We start from the raw sequence: 19,756 nt of genomic DNA, 5'->3' as shown, positions 1-19,756 counted from the left end.
CATGTCCATTTTAAACAACAAATACTTTGTCTTTTTTGTTCAATCCATGATGGCAAATTTTGTCTTTAACTAGAGTGCTTATTGCATTTACATTTATTGTGATTACTGATGTATTTTTACTTCTTATTTGCAGTCTCTATATCCCACTTTGTTCTACCTTTTGCCTTCTTATTTTCCATCTCTCTACTGGTGTGAAAGTTTTAAATGTGTAGTCTATTATTTGGTAATCTTTTTCTACCAGCCTACTTTCTTTCTTTTTTTTTTTTTTTGAGGAAGATTGGCTCTGAGTTAACATTCGTTAGCTAACATTCGTGCCTATCTTCCTCTGTTTTGAATGTGGAATGTCTGCCACAGCATGACTTGATAAGTGGTGTGTAGGTCTGTACCTGGGATCCAAACTGGAAAACTTTGGGCTGCTGAAGCAGAGCATGCAAACTTAACCACTACACCACCAGGCTAGCTCCTCTACCAGCCTGCTTTCTTAATAGTCATATTTAATTAGTATCTTTATCCTCCTCCTAAACCTTGAAAAGATCCTAAAAAAAGATTCGAATTCATATTATCTTCATCTTTTTTCTTTTGGTGAGGAAGATTGGCCCTGAGCTATAACATCCATTGCCAATCTTCCTCTTCTTTTTTTTTTTTTTGAGGAAGATTAGCCCCGAGCTAACATCCGCTGCCAATCTTCCTCTTTTTACTGAGGAAGACTCCTCCTGAGCTAACATCCATGCCCATGTTCCTCTACTTTATATGTGGAATGCCTGCCACAGCATGGCTTGACAAGCAGTGCATAAGTCCAAGCCCAGGATCCGAGCCAGCAAATCCCTGGCCCCTGAAGTGGGGAGCATGAACTTAACCACTGTGCCACTGGGCCAGCCGCCAATCTTCCTCTTTTTGCTTGAGGAAGATTGTTATTGAGCTAACATCTCTGCCAATCTTCCTCTGTTTTGTATGTGGGATAGCACCACAGCATGGCTTGATGAGCAGTGTGTAGGTCTGCGCCCGGGATCCAAACCTGTGAACCCTGGGACCCTGATGGAGAGTGCGCAAACTTGACCACTATGCCACCCGGCCGGCCCACGTTATCTTCATCCTATATGCTATTGTTTTGTATTTTTGTTCAAGCTTCCTGACACAAAGAGTTAGTATTATTGTTTTTGGCACTTAACATTTATTTAACTATATGCAGATATTTACCAGATATTTTTTATTGAGATCAAAACATGTCACATAAAATTTACTGTCTTAACCATTTTAAATGTACAGTTCAGTAGTGTTGAGTACATTCACACTGTTGTGAAAATCTCTAGAAATTTTTCATCTTGAAAAACCAAAACGCTACATCCATTAAGCAACAGCTCTCCATTTTCCCCCTCCTCTCAGCCCCTGGCAACCACCATTCTACTTTCTGTTTCTATGAATTTGACTACTGTAGATACGTCATATAAGTGGAATCATATGGTCTTTGTTCTTTTGTGACTGCCTTATTTCACTGTGCATAGTGTCCTCAAGGTTTACCATGTTGCAGCAAGTGATAGAATTTCCTGCTTTTTAAGGCTGAATTATATTCCATTGTATGTATGTACCATCTTTTGTTTATCCGTTCATCTATGGATGGACATTGAGTTACTTCCACCTTTTGGCTATGTTGAATAGTGCTGCTACGAATATGGGTATGCAAATATCTCTTCAACACATTGCTTTCAGTTCTTGTGGCTACGTACCTGGAAGCAGGATTGTTGAATTATTTGTTCTATTGTTAATTTTTTGAGGAACTTCCATACTGCACCATTTTACAGTCCCTCCAATAATGCAAACAGTTCTAATTTCTCCACACCTTCTCCAACATGTGTTATTTTCTGAGTTTTTGATAGTCACCATCTTAATGGGTATGAGGTGATATCTCATTATGGTTTTGGCTTGCATGTCTCTGATAATTAGTGATGTTGAGCATCTTTTCATATACCTATTGTCCATTTGTATACCTTCTTTGGGGAAATGTCTATTCGAGTTCTTTGCCCATTTTTAAATTGGATTATTTGTTTTTTTGTTATTGACTTGTAGGAGTTCCTTATGTATTTTGAATACTAACTCCTTATGAAATATATGATTTGCAAATATTTTCTTCTTTTCTGTAGTTGCCATTTCACTCTGTTGATTGTTTCCTTTGCCTTGTAAAACCTTTTCAGTTTGATGTGGTACCACTTAGATATTTTTGCTTTTGTTTTCTGTGCTTTTGGTGCCATATCCAAGAAATCATTGCCAGATCCAGTATCTTGAAGCTTTTCCCCTATGTTTTTCTCTAGGAGTTTTATAGTTTGGAGTCTTATTTAATTCATTGTTGGGTTAATTGTTGTGTATGCTTAAGATAAGGGTCTAACTTCATTCTCTTGCACATGGAGATCCATTTTCCCCAACAGCATTTGTTGAAGATTTACCAAATATTTTTATTCAGTATTCTTTCTCGCATCTCAGACTTCCATCAAGGCTTATTTTGTCTTGCCCATAGTTTACACTTTAAATTATTTTTTCAAATTGGCATTTTTTGGTGATACTTTGTCTGTTTGAAATGTGAATTTTTTTTCTTGAATTCATGATACTATAGTTTTACTGGATATAATCGGCTATATATTCAACTTTATTAAAAATCAACACTTGCAGAAAAACTTTCATTTGAAGTATTTCTTAATGTGAAATCCTAGAAATTAAAGTTATCAAAAATGATTCCATTGAGCACTAAAAATTTAATAAGTCAATAGTCATATAAAATAAGTTGACAAAAAAAGTTATTTCAAAGTGACGCTATTTGAGATGATTTCTCAAGGCAGTTTTTTCAAATTGTAAAAGCTCAGATACTCCCCATACAATCAAACATATTTTAAGTGCATTGTAAAACAATGTGTAGCCTCTTCATTTATTTTAAAAAACTTGTCAAAATCTGACAGGCACAGCTCATACAACACACATGAAAAAATTATAAAGTGCTTTACATACTCAAACATATGACTGTTATATATAAATATAATCAAATCAAATCAATCAAGCTGTATAACTTATAAACTTTGCAAGTATTTTGATTCAGTAATTTGAGTGTAGTTCAATGTTATAAAATCTGCTAATTTGTCAAATAATAGTATCAAAATGGAAAAAATAACTAAAAATTTCCATATGCTGGTAACACTAGAATTCAATATATATGTGTAGTGATAATCTGGTGAAACTAGAAGGATTTTTTTTCAATCCAAATTTAGACGAAACTAATATTTATTGAGTGCTTACACTCTACCAGGTACTGGGCTTAATTTCTCACACCCTGTTGAGTTTAGTAGTATATTTATCTCTGTTTTACAAGTGAAGAAATTGAATTTAAGAAAGAATTGAATAATATACCTAACATCACACAGATTCCATTTTGCAGAGCTAATCATTATATTTTTCTTTAGTAGCAGAGGATATATTTTCTCTTCTTAAAAATTCCAAAGAATCAACTATAAAACGGGACTAGAGGTGATCAAATAAAAACAGATATATTAAAATATAATAGATTTTAGAAAACCGAAGACTTTGTGGGACTAAAATAGAATGACATATCATGTAGCAGGTTAAAGGATACCTATCATGTTTCAGGATGTGTTATAAATATTGTCAGTGTTTCCCATATTAAATGTAATTCCAAATATATTTCCAACAGATTTTTTGTTTTGTACCCAGATCAATTTTTTTCTGCAATTTACTTCTAATATAAAATGGTTGGAATAACCAAGGCAAATTTCAAAGGAGTTAGTGAAGAGGGGTGGCTTGCATTGTAAGATAGCAGAAAAACATTATGAAGCTTTAGTAATTCAAATTCTGTGGTTATGTCAAAATAGGCTTCTGAATCAATGGAACAAACTAAAATTGGCCAGAATTATGCCTGAGAACATGGAAGACTTTTGTCATATACTTATTTATAAAGATGATTTTTCAAATAAATGGGGAAGGATTTTTTTTAATGAATAATAATGGAACCATTTTTAAGTATTTGGAAAAAATTAAACTTTTACTTCATACTGCATATTCTTCTGACGAGAACGTAAGTGATTTGTTTTTTATTTTGGAAAAGATGTTTTAGGTACATAATTTGAAAATAAGAAAATGTAAAATAATTTATTAGAATTTTTTGCATAATATAAATCTTTTTAATAAAAATACAAAATCACAAATAAAAATCAAAATGAAAAATATTGTAGCACAAACCGATGAGCAAACATTGGTATTATGTGTATATGAAGAGTTGTTATAAATTAATAAGTAAAGATTAACACCACATTAGCAAATGCTAAGGAAGCAGAATATTGACTGAAGTATCAATGCAAATAGATATTTAATAAATATATGAAATTGTTTACTCTCGCTCTTTATCAAATAAATGCTACTTGAACCAACAATGATGTGTTGTATTTCACCTAGCAAACTGACAAAGAAGGAATAGCATAATAATATCAAATAATCATGAGGGTACACAGCTCCTGGAACTAAAAATTGAAATAGCCTTTCTGAAGAACTTTGGCAATCTGTACTACTTTTTGAAAAATGTACCTGTACATTTATCCTAGAGAAATTTATCCTAGAGGAGTTATCTGAGTATGTGCAAAGATAGTTATTTATAATAATGAAAAATTGGAAACAAAACAAATTTTGAAACCAAAAGAAAACATTGATTGATTGATTTTTTTTAAGAATTGAATTGTCTATATTACACAAACATCCAGAATCATCAGTGTAAAAATGAAAGCCTTATTTGATAATTTCTTTATCAAATTGTGTTTGTTAAGAAGGAATAAAATAGTATGAAATGAGAAAACTCCCTAATTTAGCTCTCTGAAGATAATCACATGAGTTATTATCTAAAAATATCATGGGCACCCTTGTTACAGACAATAATTTTTTTAAAAGACTTGGAACTAGAGGACTGTGTTTTCAGTATATTTAGAAATTTAATAAGCAGGTTAAAAATCATAGGCATGAAAAGATCTAATTTTTAAATTACATATGTTAGAAATAAAATTATACAAGAATATATACCAAAACAATGCTTATTTCTTCCTGATGGGTTTACGAATAGGTTTTATTTGTTCGTCTTCCTTTTATTTTCAACAATAAGCACATATTATTTTACGCAGTAAAAATTCTTTAAAAAAATAAGATTGTTGTTGGAACGTTATCAATGTGAATACCCTTAACGCCACAGAACTGTACGCTTAGAATCGTTAGAATGGCAAATTTTATGTTATGTATATTTTACCACAATATAAAAATTGATTGTCGGTCCTCATGTATGTCTTCCTAGAATTGAGCCTCTCAAGGTAAAGACAGCTTCCTGTCCAATCTGCGGCTGTTCTTGATGTTGCCCTGAGCGTGCTGATAACAGTCTAGAATGTGCAGCTGAGAATGCGACTGTGTTGAGCTGATAGAAGCATACCATATCGATTCTTCCATCCTTTAGAACTGATTGACCCTTTAACAAGGGCAATTAACTTAAATAGAGTTAATATTTTTTCTTTTCCTATATAACCTATTTAAAAGCTAGCATCTGACTACTTTCATTTTGCAAAAATTTCTTTTTAACCGCTCATCTAATGGTTTACACATGTGGAGTCAATTCACAATATAATATTTATATTGCCAAAGGCACTGCTTAAATTTAGCGATTACTATGTAGATAAATCTTTGATTCCATTAAAATAGATGTATCTTCTGCTGTGTGAAAGAAATCTTCGCTATCAGGAATCTTATAAACTTATAGCAAGGGCAAAGCCCAGTGATATAGCTAAACTCTGAAAAATCACTGAAGAAGGCACGATACAACTTGTTGTGGATTTGCAGAGATAAGAGAGCCCACATCTAATTGGGAAATCTGGAAATGAACGAAGACAAGATAGCATTTGGTATAAATTTTGAGAGATATGAAGAGTTTCAAGAATTAAGGAAGAGGAAACCAGAATCCCAGGTAGAATCATGTACACTTTAAATGAAAGAATGCTGAAATTGGGGTGCTTGTCAGGGCACAACAGCAAGAACTCAGGGGTGGGAGGGATGAAAATTCTGTGTTTGAGATAGTGAAAGAAGAGGCAACAAACGTGGGTTATGATCCTAGAGTCTTTGATGCCCATGCTTGGAAGTTTATATTGAATTGGGTGTGAAGGCACCAATGCCATCATGGGAGCCCAACTTTCCTGGGATTAAAGTGGATGTAGAGTGTAGGATGAGCTGGTGAAGAACAAAACTGAAAACCATGGCACATCTTGTGAAGTGAGTGCAGTTAATTCAGAGAAATGTGAAGAGCACTGAGAATGAGGAAGGAAGAAGAGCGTTTTTAGGGGCACTGCAGAGTGTGACCTATGGAAGGTGGCAAATGATTAGATATGGGAGTGGAGTGGGGATTAAGGAAAGGGAGGTATAAAAAATGTTCCTGTGAGTAGTTGGCGTGACAAATCAAAATTTCAAAATCCAGATGTTATCATATAAGTTTAAGCGGAAAAATTGTTTTCATAGCGTGATCCAACTCGTTTTTCACGTGTCATGTGGTTAATCCCTGATAGAAGTAGGGATCTGCCGGAGTCATTCAACCAGTCTGTTGTAAGGCAAGGACTTGAACCAAGGCCCTAAGTTCTGTCTGTTCTTTAGATTTTTTTTGTTGAGATATAATTAACATACAGTGCTATATTAGTTTCAGATGTACAGCATAGTGATCCGTCATCTCTGTACATTGCAAAATGGTCACCACAGTAAATCTATTTAGTGTCTGTCACATTACAAAGTTAATATAATATTATTGACTATATTCCCCACACTGTACATTACATGCCCATGACTTATTTATTTTATAAGTGGAAATGTGTACTTCTTAATCCCCTTCACCCGTTTCGCCTCTCTCCTAACCTCCCCATCTTCTCTGGCAATCACCAATTTGTTTTCTGTGTCTATGAATCTGGGTTTTGCCTGTTCATTTGTTTTGTTTTTTAGATTCCACATATAAGTAAAATCAAGTGGTATTTATCTTTCTCTGTCTGGCTTATATCACTTAGCATGGTACCCTCTGGGTCCATCCATGTTGTCGCAAATGGCAAGATTTCATTCTTTGTTGTGGCTAAGTAGTATTCCATTGTATATATGCACCACATCTTCTTTATCCATTCGTCCATTGATGGACGGATACTTAGGTTGTTTCTATATCTTGGCTTTTGTAAATAAGGCTGCAGTGAACATAGGGGTGCGTATATCTTTTCCAATTAGTGTTTCCATTTTTTTTGGATAGATGCCCAGTAATGGAATTGCTTGATCCTGTGGTAGTTCTATTTTTCATTTTTTGAGGAGCCTCCATACTGTGTTCCATAGTGACTGCACCAATTTACTTTCCCATCGACAGTGCACAAGGGTTCCCTTTTTCCACCTCCCCACAAATACTTTTTATTTGTTGTCTTTTGGTAATAGCCATTCTGAAAGGTGTAAGAATCCCTTATTTTAACATGTTGATTTTCCTCTGTAACTTTAAAATTAAGCTGATGTTTTTATGTATCCCAGCATAGTTGGATTAAGCAAATTGGATTAATACTTCGTTTATTTCATAATTGTTCTCAGGATTTATACTGTGAGAGTATGCACCATGGAAATAGTAATACATGAGAATCTTAACAATGCTTTTAGATTAGCTGAGTGTTTTTCTACACATTATCCAGTTCAGTACTTCTGATGTAATTCTATTGAGATCTGGCGGATATGATGACCTCTCTTTTACAGTAAGAAAATTTATTCAGACTCAAAGTTTGAGTAAACCAGCAAACTGAGAAGTTAGAATTTGAACCCAGGCTTTCTGACTTCCAAACATGAATGGCTTCTAGTTGTAGGAAAAGATGCAATTTTTCCCTTTAGCATGATGCAATTCAGAGCTGAACAAAACCTTAAAGATCAATGATTCCAGGAGTTGGCAATTTTTTCTGGAAAGGACATACAGTAAATATTTTTGGCTTTGCAGGATGTACAGTTTATTTCAAATACTAAATTCTACCATTTTATCACAAAAATAATCATAGACAATATGTAAAGGAAGGGTTCCAACAAAATTTTCTTTACAAAAACTGGCTTCAGGCTGGACTTGGCCCAGGGGTTTAGTTTACTGATCCCTGATCTTCTCTCCCTTAGTCTTATTTCTGAGAAGAAAACTGCGGTCTCCCTAAAGACTTTATTAGGCTTGTCCAAGCTTCTTTTGGCTGGAGCCTGGAAACCTGTTTTATTTTACTGCTTTTGATTCTAACTTCTCTTCCTAAAGAGCCATTTAATAATATCAGTGTAATTGACAAGCTTTGTATCTTCAGCACTTTATAAGGTATAAATATTATTGTAATCGGTCTTTCTGTGGTGCTCATGGAATTAGTTTAAGTAGTCAGTAATGTCTTAAATGTGCTGACAAAAATGCACTGATGATATCTTTCTCTGGAGACTTGTAGACATCCGGTCCCTTGACTGTGCATCTGCCTTTCTTCAAGATTCTTCCGTCTGCAGCACTGTACAACAAAGTCTTTAATAAGCAAACTTCACAACAGTTGTGTCAATTTAACTTTGCAGAATAACAACTAAGACTCCTAACAGATCACAAGAAATCTTAGAATTCTTCTTTGTGTCTCCCACAGTCCCACTTTTCAAGGGAGCTTGATTAATTTTAAATTGATAACTGGTAAATTGATACTTACCATCAGAAATAAAACATTTATATAATTGTGTTAGGTAGCTTTTATTTCATCATTCTTTGAAAAAAGTTGCAACATATTTACATAAAATAGCATGATGTAAAACAACCAAATATTTTCCAAGTGCTCTTGATTGGTAATTCAAGTATGGATTCTGCTAGCAACCTAGCCAAAGACCAGCGTTTTACTTCATCAGAGCCTAAGATTTGATTTTAGAAAATCTATCTTTATTACATTTTCTGCTTCTAAAGGACTCTGTGTTTTATATTAAAGTAGGCCAGTTTTATTCCTCCACAGTGCTTGGCGTTTAAAATAGAAGATTAGAAACAAGATAGGAAACTTTTCTGTTTAGAGTTATCCCTCTTCCAACCGTGTGTGTGCGTGTGTGTGTGTGTGTGTGCGCGCGTGCCAAGACTTCAAATATTAACTATTTGTTAGCAATCCAACCACATTGTTTCAATTTTGAATAAATTTGATGATACACACACTTCCAATTTAGCTGATTTTTTTCCCTCATCGAGGAGGAAGTTGAAACTATTTGCACACCATTACAAAACTCCCCTTTAAAGCCAAGAAGGAAGCCACAAAATGAACCTTGGGGTCTACAGTTTGTGTCTGTATTCTAGTTTTGCCGTCTCTGCTACAATAAATGAGTTCTTGTATGATCATATAAAGTTTAAACCTGGTGGTTGCTGTAGGGAGAATACAAATGCAGAATGAAACTTAATATCAGGCAGTGGTAGTGTTCCCCATTTGTAGCAGACTTAAAGTAAACACAAAATTAAGGAGAAAAACCAGAAATTATCTCCCAATTTTGTCCTAGGAGTAACCTCATGTTGCATTGGTATTCAGAGATGGAGGAGAAAATGTATTGAGAACTTCATAAAAATAGTTCAGAATCTATGCATTTTGACAATCAAGTGTGGAGGATTACTGAAAAAGAAAGAAAAAGATGATCAGTCCTTTGTCCTTGGATATTTTGGAAATTTTGTAAACATTTTGGAAAATATTTGGAATGATAAAATTAGGGGGAAGAAAAGAAGAACAAAGGAAAAAACAAAATCTATCAATAAGGTAGACAAAACTAAATGAACAATTTTATTAAACACAACCAAATTATGCCACACGTACTGTATCACATTAAAAAAACCTATGTCTCTATTTTCACATCCTCGGTATTTTCATCTCTTTGTAATCAAGAAGGTACATGTTTGAAGAAACTGAAAAATATTAAATTTAATAGTGACATAATACTTCTGTAAGGTACAAGTGACTTTCATTATGGTTAGATAAATTTCTAGTTTCTATCTCTGTAAAATAATTACTTATATGGGAAATCGTAACCAATTTTGGTGTACAATTTCATCAGTGATCATTGCCCTGCTGAGATACAAGATGCCATGAGAAATATTTACTGTTATGCTGTATCTTCAATCTGGGAAGAAGTAAGCTAGTTAAGGATTGATTTGCCATAATTCATACTTTTCTGTTAAAAATGAAAAATTGTACTCAAGAAAGGGGAGAAGTATATGTTTTCTAACACAAAAATGGTAATACTTTTCTGGAATTTGACTTCAGGATTGATTGATTTTTTATATATATATATATGCGTACACACACACATATATATTTATTTTAGTCATTCCTTGAAAGTTGTCTTACATTCAGATTTTTATACTGTCACAAAGGGATTCTTTAAATATTGTTACAAGCTGTACTTTTATATTAGAAGCATCTCAAATATTCACAATTTGTTGCTTTTGGCCAAAATCCATTTCAGTTTCTAGAGTAAAGAACAGGTTCACTGTATGCCTTAAGCATCTTAGATATTTTCAGCAGAATAGAGTTAGAATGAGTTTTGAATATAAAAAATAGTTTCCAAATGAATTTTACCTCATCAGAAACATACATTTCTCATGTTAGTTTGACTCTACTTTTGGTGTACCAAAGTAAAAAAAAAAAGAGTTAATTATTTGAAAAGCAAAGTGTTCTTATAAAGTAAGAAAACTGTCTTTCCTAGAGTTGTTTGTGAATTATCTTAACAAAAAGCAGCATCATTGCAAAACAAAGTACAGAATAAAAGGTCATGTTCAAGATCTTCTAACTTGAAAGATCTCTGAATATATGTTCTTGGATCTGGAGAAGCATAGTGACATCTGCCTTTGATTATAGTTACATGGACAAATTTGAATTCTAGGGCTGTATTTAAAACATTTCAACATACACAATGATATTATATTCTTGGAATATGGCACACGATGGTTATTTTTAACATAATTATAGATGTCTTGACTGGTCGTCTTTGAAATAAATTATTAAAAAGAAGACATTCATGGCAAAATCAGAATTTTTCATGGTTTAAGTCATATTTATCTTAGAAAAGTTAAAATAAACTATTTGAATAAAGATGTCTGTTTCACAATTGTTCGTATAACTTTACAGAAACTTTGGTTTAATTGCTAAAATGTTTAGTTTAACTCAACATTGTGCTTCTATATTGTTAAACATTAATGAGAATGAGAAAATTAGGTTTTCGGGGGATGTTTATTAAGAAAAATAGTAGGGGAATGAATAAGAAAAAAACTTAACTATGAATCTGTTTTCACAGTAGCCCTGGGTTTCCAACCTCTGGGAATCAAAGCACTATGTGCAGTTATAATCATTTTTACTCTGTGTGTTGTTTTGGTTCATTTTGCAGATTGTTTTAAATTTTACTACAATGGACCTATACAAAAGTAGTTTGTGCTGGTATGACTACATTGAAGTCAGAGATGGGTACTGGAGGAAATCACCTCTCCTTGGTAAGAGCTTATCTACCTCCTATGTGGCTATGGGTATAGCTTGTCCTGTCAAAGGATAATTGATTCTTTTAAGAGTCATCTTAGAGTTAAAACTTTATATGACCTACATTTTAATTTTTATTATGCTTTTTTCAGCCACGGAAAAATACTCACAGACACATAGATTGATTGATTGACTTAAACTAGCTTAAATTATGAAGTGGCACTTGGATCTGAACATAACAATTAAGAATAGTTTTCACATGTATTATGCTTATAGTGTCTACTAATCACAATGTTTCTGTATTTTTAATTTGAAAATCATAGTTTTAATGAGAAAACCAGGTAAATTATGTGTGTGTGTCTTGGTTTGTGTTTTTGCTAAGGCCGTAGAATGTGAGCTGTTTGATCCACATTTGGGAGCTGGCTTCCTAAGCGAAGCGTATTAGCTCTTACTTAGACGTCACAGTTTTGCCTCTCAGAGAGTTTTTCATGGCTGAGAAGAGGCATTTGTAGTTTGTGTCATAAATTGTAGCTCAGATTTGGTGCTCACGAAAGTCTGCTGCCAACATTTAACCACAGACCACACCGTTAACTTGCATGAGGCACTTTACTGTTGCCCTCTGTTTTACTTAAAGGTGAGAGCTGTTGTGAGCATGTAAGCATCTACTCTGTATGGATTTTTTTTCGAGATTGTGACTTTTTGTTTGTTTTTACAAGGAGCTTTGCTCAGTTTTGTTTATGTGCTGTACAGATCTTCTTTCTTAACATCTAAAACCTGTTGAATGGACACTATTGTGTTAAGAATGATAGCAGCCTTAATAAGTCCAAGAGATCTGTAGAAATATTTAAAAATGAGAAAAAATAAAGATTAAACTAATGTGATAGGTCAGGTTGAGGAAAACATTGTCTTGAACATTTAGTTTCTTAGCCTAACTGAAGCAATTTGAAATACAGTCACATGCTGCATAATGATGTTTTGGTCAACAAAAGGCCACATATACAATGGTGGTCCCATAAGATTAGTACCATGTAGTCTAGGTGTGTAGTAGGTTATACCGTTTAGGTTTGTGTAAATATACTCTATGATGTTCATACAATGACGAATTGCCTAACGATGCGTTTCTCAGAACATGTCACTATCGTTAAGTGAGCATGACTGTAGACGTATGTGCATTCCAAAGAAAACACTTCTTTAAACTCATATTGAAGACTCAAATCTAAAGCTACTCTTTTAGAGAACACTTCCTTTTAGAGCACCATCAACGTTACTTTGTTTATTGTATAATGGTCGGCCAGACTGGTTCAGTCTGATCGTGATTTTCATGTGAAAAGCTTTTCCCACTATCACCTCTTAAACCTTGCTTCTCAAAGTGTAGCCGTCAGACTGGCAGCATCAGAATCACTTGGCAGGTTGTTAGAAATCTAGAAACTCAGACCCTACTGCATACCTTCTGAATTAGAGACTGTATTTTAACAGACTCCCTGGAGTTCATATGCACATCACAGTTTAAGAAACACTGCTCTCTGCTACATGCCCCTAATTTACTTTGCCATTTAGGAAGACATTTCTTCTCCTGTTAGCTGTTAGTATGAATTTGTTCTAAGTTGACCACCATTTTTCATATACTAAAACTATGTATGACATCATTGCCAGGGGCATACAAAAAGGTTATGACCATGTATTATCGTTTTTAGAATGATATCATGTGCATTGTCATATTTAATCATTTTGTCATCATATGAAAGCTTAGAGCAAAGTGACAGACATACAAACAATAAATATTTGTGGAAGTTTGACGGAAGAAAGAAAGGAATACATGTATTGTTCTATTTATTTGCTATTATACTTGCCTGTGCATATACAATTAGAAAAAAATCAGAACTCATCCTTAATTCTTCTGATACTGTTTGTCATTCTGCTGACTACACTACAGATTATAACTTTATAGAAATGAGATGGAATGTGTGCAATCACATAAGATCTTTGGAGCAGCCTGTGAGCTTCCCTGACGGGTTGTCATTGAATCGGACTTGACAAGAATTCCACTTTGAGCTGAGACACCTCCTTAACCAAGTGACTCTCCTCCTAATGACCAAACTGACAATTTGAAATAGTTTCTCAGGATCACTTGTACTTTTTGTCTGTTTTTAATAGAATAATATTCCCCCTATTGATGTATCATGAGCCCTTTTACAAATATCTTTTGAGCTAGCCATTTCTTAATTCTCCACATAATGATACATCAGTTGGTTAATTTGAAGATGCTGTGTTCCAGTATTTCATAAATATATATGAAGACATTGTTTTGTGTATCTACCTTTGCTAAGTAAATATGAAGGCATAGTTTTGGCTCTCGTTACTAGAGAAAGAGATAGGAACCAAATCAGGTTTTATGTGTATAATTTTAGCTAGTGTGGAAAACAATTAGAATGTAGAGTCATATTTAGGGGTCTCTCTTTATTCTTTTATTTCTTTTAGGTAGATTCTGTGGGGACAAAGTGCCTGAAGTTCTTACCTCTACGGACAGCAGAATGTGGATTGAGTTTCGCAGCAGTAGTAACTGGGTGGGAAAAGGCTTCGCAGCTGTCTATGAAGGCAAGTCCCATTGAGTTTTTGAGATTACTTCCTCTCAGATCTCTTAACAGAGATGCCCTTGCTCTCAATTTCATTAGAATGATATTGTAACTGTATTTTAATTATGAAGTTTTCTAAATCTGTATTATAATATTCATGAGGATGATTTTGATAAATATACTTGATAAATTTAAATTGCAAGAATAACCTGTTTTCTGAGGCCAGTGATGTAGTAACATGTAAATGTACTCAAGGATGTATGGAAACAACAAAAACCGGCACAAGAGTTCTTAAATGTCAATTAATTTTTTCATGATAATATTACATTATTTTGAAGAAATTATCATTTTCCTCTGTACTGAATTTGTGTCTACTTGATGCCGGTACTGCTGAAATACTCTGTTCTAGGAAACTGCACAGAAAGTAATTGTGCACATTTCTGGAGCATGCTTTGTCTAAATGAGAGAGTCAGCATTCAAGGAAGAATTTACTAGATGCTTTGTTCTATACTTCTCTCAAACAATGAGCTGGCATTGTGCTTCCTGGCTTTAAAAACATCTCCCTTCTTGGCAGATTGTGGGTGGAAGGCACCGTTCTTGCTCCTGCCTCTGCTAGCACAGGAGTTTAGGTGATTTAGAAGACAGAAGATTTCTGCTTCTCTTAAACTTTTAAGTAAACAGAAGCACTTTGTTTTAGAGATTAACTGTATGGCGGTGAAGAGGATTCTTTCAATGGAGCCACAGATGTTGAGCACATGACGCTAGCCCACTGCCAGAGGCCCAGAGAGTTCTCTGAAGCCTCTCCACCGCTCAGCTATTTCACCTGGGGTCAAAAGACCGAAAGATGCAGTTCAGGAAATCACAGAACACACTCACATAGAATAAATTGTCAAAAATCTTGAAAGGTTTTTAAAAGTTAAAAAAAAAAGCTTTAAAAAAAATAAAGATGTGAATTAACAGTGATAAAAAATCATATATTCCTGTGCTGATTATCTAATATTTATAGTTAAAGTGACTAGGCTTTTTTACCGTCTGAATATTTACAGCAGTACAACCAGCCAACTTTGATTTTTATAACCTGGTCTTTATGTTCTCAGCTACAGGCACTGAACTGAAATGTTATCTTAGAAGAAACGGAAAATGAAATGGCATAACTAGGTTTATCTGTTTATTTTTGCTTTCTTCAGCGATCTGTGGAGGGGAGATACGTAAAAATGAAGGACAGATTCAGTCTCCTAATTATCCTGATGACTACAGACCAATGAAGGAGTGCGTTTGGAAAATAACAGTGTCAGAAGACTACTATGTCGGATTGACCTTTCAGGCCTTTGAGGTAAAGTCTTTTAGGCAACCTTTTCAGAGCACATCCTCCATAAATGACAGTGACATTTAAGAGGATCCTCATTAAATAAGCAAAGAACCAGAGAATCAGCTTTTTAATCAGCAAAGAAGCACAGGGTTGCCTATAAAATGTAACATCAAGAGCAAAAGAGTTTTTTGTTTTTCTTTCCTCTTGTTGCAGACATTTTCAAGAAGATTAAAGTGAGTTTACATTATCTGCACTATTTGAATTAGAGTGTTTGAAGTACTGACAATAGTTTCTTTTGACAAATGCACAGACTTGTTTCACAAGACTGCGTGAAGGGTCCATTAAATAATAGAACTTTTATTTCTCTTCTAAACTAAGAGGCTAAAAGGTAGACCATCTTTTTGTTGTTGTTAGTGGGGAAAATCCATTTTTCACCTTTTTACCGTTACACAGAAGATTGTTTATATCAGAAATAGGGATTTAAGTGTTCTTAGGAGCTTTTGACTTTGGGAAAAATATTTGTCAGGGAGGAGATTGGCACCAACAGTGCGTTATTAGATGAGGGCAGAATAAAGCAAAGGCCAGACAGAATTCTGAAGCAAAGTCAGGGTTCCAAACTATCAAGCTGACTAATGAGTCATTTTTGTGTGGTTGGAGGGGCTGAGTTAGGGATGGGGGCATTTTTCAGGAACTCCAGAGTATGTTTAAGTCAAAGAACTAGTCTAGTTGAGAGCCCAAAGCGAAGTGGGAAGAAGTGATAAGATGGTGGCAGTTGGTCCAGGAAGTCACTAAGTGCGGTGACCGTGGTGGTGTCTCTATCCCCACATGAAGAGCACTAGGATTACCCAGGCATTACTCATAATCCAGAGAATCTCACACCCCCACGTGCAATCTGTGTAATATATTTTTTAGTACTTATCTCTACCCTTTCGCACATCCCATTTAATTTCCAAGACATATTTCTTTTTATCATGAAAAATTTATCTTTTCTGACGTGATCATGGTGTTTATGCTCCTAAACACTTTGCAGCTTTGAAAACCGTGGTTCTGCAATTTGATTCACATTTGAATTTTCTTATTTTAATGGATCAATAAGATTGCAAACATGATTCAAATAGACTGCTTTATTGTTAGCAGTAAGCTAAAATTGGCTGGGATTCATCCACTGTTTAGACCAAAACACCTGGTTCATTGGAAAATTATCTGCCTAATAACCATATTACTTGTGTTTTGTGATATTGCCAAAATTAAGAGATGACCTGTCTTTCGATGTGTAATTCGATGTTTTATGAAATTCTCCTATTGCAGACGTGATGTCAGAGAATGCATTCATTCCATGCATCTAAAAACTGAGATACAATTTCTGAGATGCAGAATTTTTTTCTTGTCATATCAATATAGTAACAGTGCTATACTTCAAAAAATAGGTTAGCGTAAGGACAAATAGGAAAGATTTACATCACAGGCATTTAGAACCTTGCCTAACACAGTGTCGTCACTTAATAAATACTTATTGACCGAGTGAATAAATACATTATTACTAAGCTTTGGGATTGGGGCGAAGTCATGTCATAGTTTGGCTGACAGTACATTTTATTTATTATCTCTAGTTCCTGTCCTTTCTTCATTTTGCTTTATTTCCTTATCTTTCTTCCTCCTTCATTTACACACTGGACATAATTGAATGTCAAATAGGACTCTCATCTTTCAATAGGTAAAACCAAACCTTAATTGTCTTCTCTTACTCACTAACCCACTCTTCTTCAGCCTTCCCTATTTCAGTTCTTACTATTTGCGTGTGTCACTGTTTACTCAAGCATATCCCTAATTCCGATTTTTCTCAAATCCCAAGGCCAATCTGTCAGCATATTCCACTTGCTTTCTCTTCAAAATATACCCCATACATGGCCACTTTATACCTACTTTCTGGCCATGACTCTGCTCCACTACTGCCCCTTCTCTTGGAACTTGGTGAGAACCTCCAGTCTCTCCTTTTACCCAACATATCCCCATCTCCACCAAACGGCTAGAATGGTACTCTTACAGTGTAAGTTAGATCATGACACCACTCTGCATACATTCTTTCAGGGGTTTTCCATCACACCTAAAATAAATCTAGACTCAATTATCATGGACAAGGCGACCTACGATTTGGTCCCAAGCTCCTTTCACTCTCTGTGCCAACCCCTCTGGTCTTCTGTTTCTTCCTCAAAAACGCCAATTTTACTCCCACATCACAGCATTTGCCATGGATGTTCCTCTACCTCTAGAGCTTTGCTTTTCTTCCTCTCCTATTTTTTTCAAATGTCTGCTTAATCATCACCTCCTTAAAAAGTCCTTGCCTGGTAACTCTATTTAAAATATTTTCTTACGTGCAATTGTCTATAAACCATTATTCTGTTTTATTTTAGTTCATTTCACTTATGACTACTGGAATTTTTGTCATGGATCTGTTTGTTTACATGATTATTCTCTGTCTCTCTCATCAAATATGATCTCTAAAGGGTAGAGATCTTACCTGTCTTGTTGATTACTGTATCTCCAGCACCACTAGATGCATGCTTAATATTTGATAATGGGAGGGATGAATGGATGGATGAGTTAAATGTAAGTAAGTGTGTGTGTGCATGATGATTGGTGGGTGGAAATTAATATATCCCTTCTTTATCAAAGGTATGTAAGTTTCCATGAAGAGGGAAACAAGCCTGGATAGGAAAGAAAGGTTGAGATTATGTAGGACCTCGATGCGGTATGGCTAAATTTAGACTAGAGATCTGGGGTTCTAAGAAATTCACAAGTGACAGGGAATTTAGAGGTCTCCTAATACACCATCTAACACTTCTAGATAAGGGAATTGAACTTATGCCATTAACCTAGTATCACACAAGTGAGTGCTAAACCAGCGTTAAAACCCAGGTACGGTAATCTTTATTATTTGCAGACTCTGTATTGTCTACTTGGGAAAATTTATTTTCAACCCCCATATCAATACTCAAGTTGCTTTCTGGGTCATTCACAGACATGTACAGCACAGCAGTATGTTTCATCTGACATGCACATTCCCAGCTGTGGTGTGCCTTATGGAGAAAATATGTGTTAGATAAGCATCATTCAGGCGTGGTTTATAGTGCTGTTGGCCATGAGCTCAGTGTTAATAAATTGACAAAATATATTATAGTGTCTTTAAATGGAAACACACATTAAAGAAGATTATGTATTGATTGGTTGACAAAAATTTCGTGACCAGAAGCTCACAGGAACCTAATCCTGTATTCCCTCTGGAGCAATGAATCAGTATTCGTTAATTCAGTGTTTTCAGCGAGTTTATAGAACATAACGACTGAGGATACCAAGAATCGGCTGTATATATTTTTTAATTTGTTCTAGTGGTCATTAGGTGGTTTGTTTCATTTACTTAGTTATCTGTTTATATAACTTTTTTTGTTCACATAATATGTTTTCAATATACAGCTTATACATTTTATATTGAAAATGTATAATTTAAAAAGTCCTCAGCAATTCTCAATGTTTTGTGGTTTTGTCTGACAAAACAGCTTTTATTCATTGATATCAGTCTTTGCCTTTTTTCAAAAATGGTTTCTTGTAACTTTTTATTCTCTATATTACTCTCTCCCTTTTCAGATAAAAGTGTCCTTAAGATAGACTTGTCCTTCATTCTATCGAAATCTACTAGTATAAAGAACTTACTAGCTGACCATTATTTTTACCTTTCTGTGAATTTATGTCATGACTTTACCTTTCCTAATGCTACATAGATTTCAATGTAAGAGCAGAAAGAAAATGTGGACAAGCGCCTTTGTTAATGAATTGCAGGTATCTTTGAGCAGGAAAGACACTATTTGGAGGGTCATAGAGTCCCGATCCTTCTGTAATCATACCATTTGGGAAGCTTTTTCTTCTGTAGCAGTAACTGGTGCATTGCTTCTTAAGACGAATACTGAAGTGAGTTTGTTTGTGTATGTAGATCATGTCTAGAATCATTTTGGAGAGCTTGTCGTCTATTCAGCAGCAGCATTATTTGTAAAGAAAACCTCTATTTCACCTTAGCACTTTCAGGATGCAGAAATACAGAAGAAAAAAAGTTGGGGGAACTGGAAATGTTTATAGTAACAACTTCAAAGAAATGCCAATAAAGCAGAAAAGAAGTGAAATAAATCCAGAGCTTACTTATGTTTACGCTGAAATCCCCACATACATTAATTTAAATGGGATTAAGTTTGAGGTACTTGTCAACATTTCTACACACTCTGGTTTGGTTATCCTTCCCTGGTGAAGTATAAAATCATAGATGTTTAATTGTCTTACCCATTGTTACTGCAAACTGCAACATTCTAAACCATGTA

General features: G+C 34.6%; 1 protein-coding gene across 10 annotated transcripts in view; it reads left to right on the top strand.

The window, feature by feature from the left end:
- TLL1 (tolloid like 1) overlaps window positions 1–19,756 on the top strand; it is a 192,925-nt gene that overhangs the window by 124,999 nt on the left and 48,170 nt on the right. For all 10 annotated transcript variants that reach the window (XM_001499433.7, XM_070257252.1, XM_023636343.2 and 7 more), the window contains 3 exons: window positions 11,425–11,527; window positions 13,989–14,105; window positions 15,271–15,416. In XM_001499433.7, coding sequence (XP_001499483.1) covers window positions 11,425–11,527; window positions 13,989–14,105; window positions 15,271–15,416 — 366 coding nt within the window. The remainder of the gene's footprint in view (window positions 1–11,424; window positions 11,528–13,988; window positions 14,106–15,270; window positions 15,417–19,756) is intronic.

Source organism: Equus caballus, chromosome 2 (assembly GCF_041296265.1).
Source record: "Equus caballus isolate H_3958 breed thoroughbred chromosome 2, TB-T2T, whole genome shotgun sequence".
NCBI classification, from domain to species: Eukaryota; Metazoa; Chordata; class Mammalia; order Perissodactyla; family Equidae; genus Equus; species Equus caballus.
Note: the sequence above shows the minus strand (reverse complement) of the source record. Positions and strands in the feature narration are given on the sequence as shown.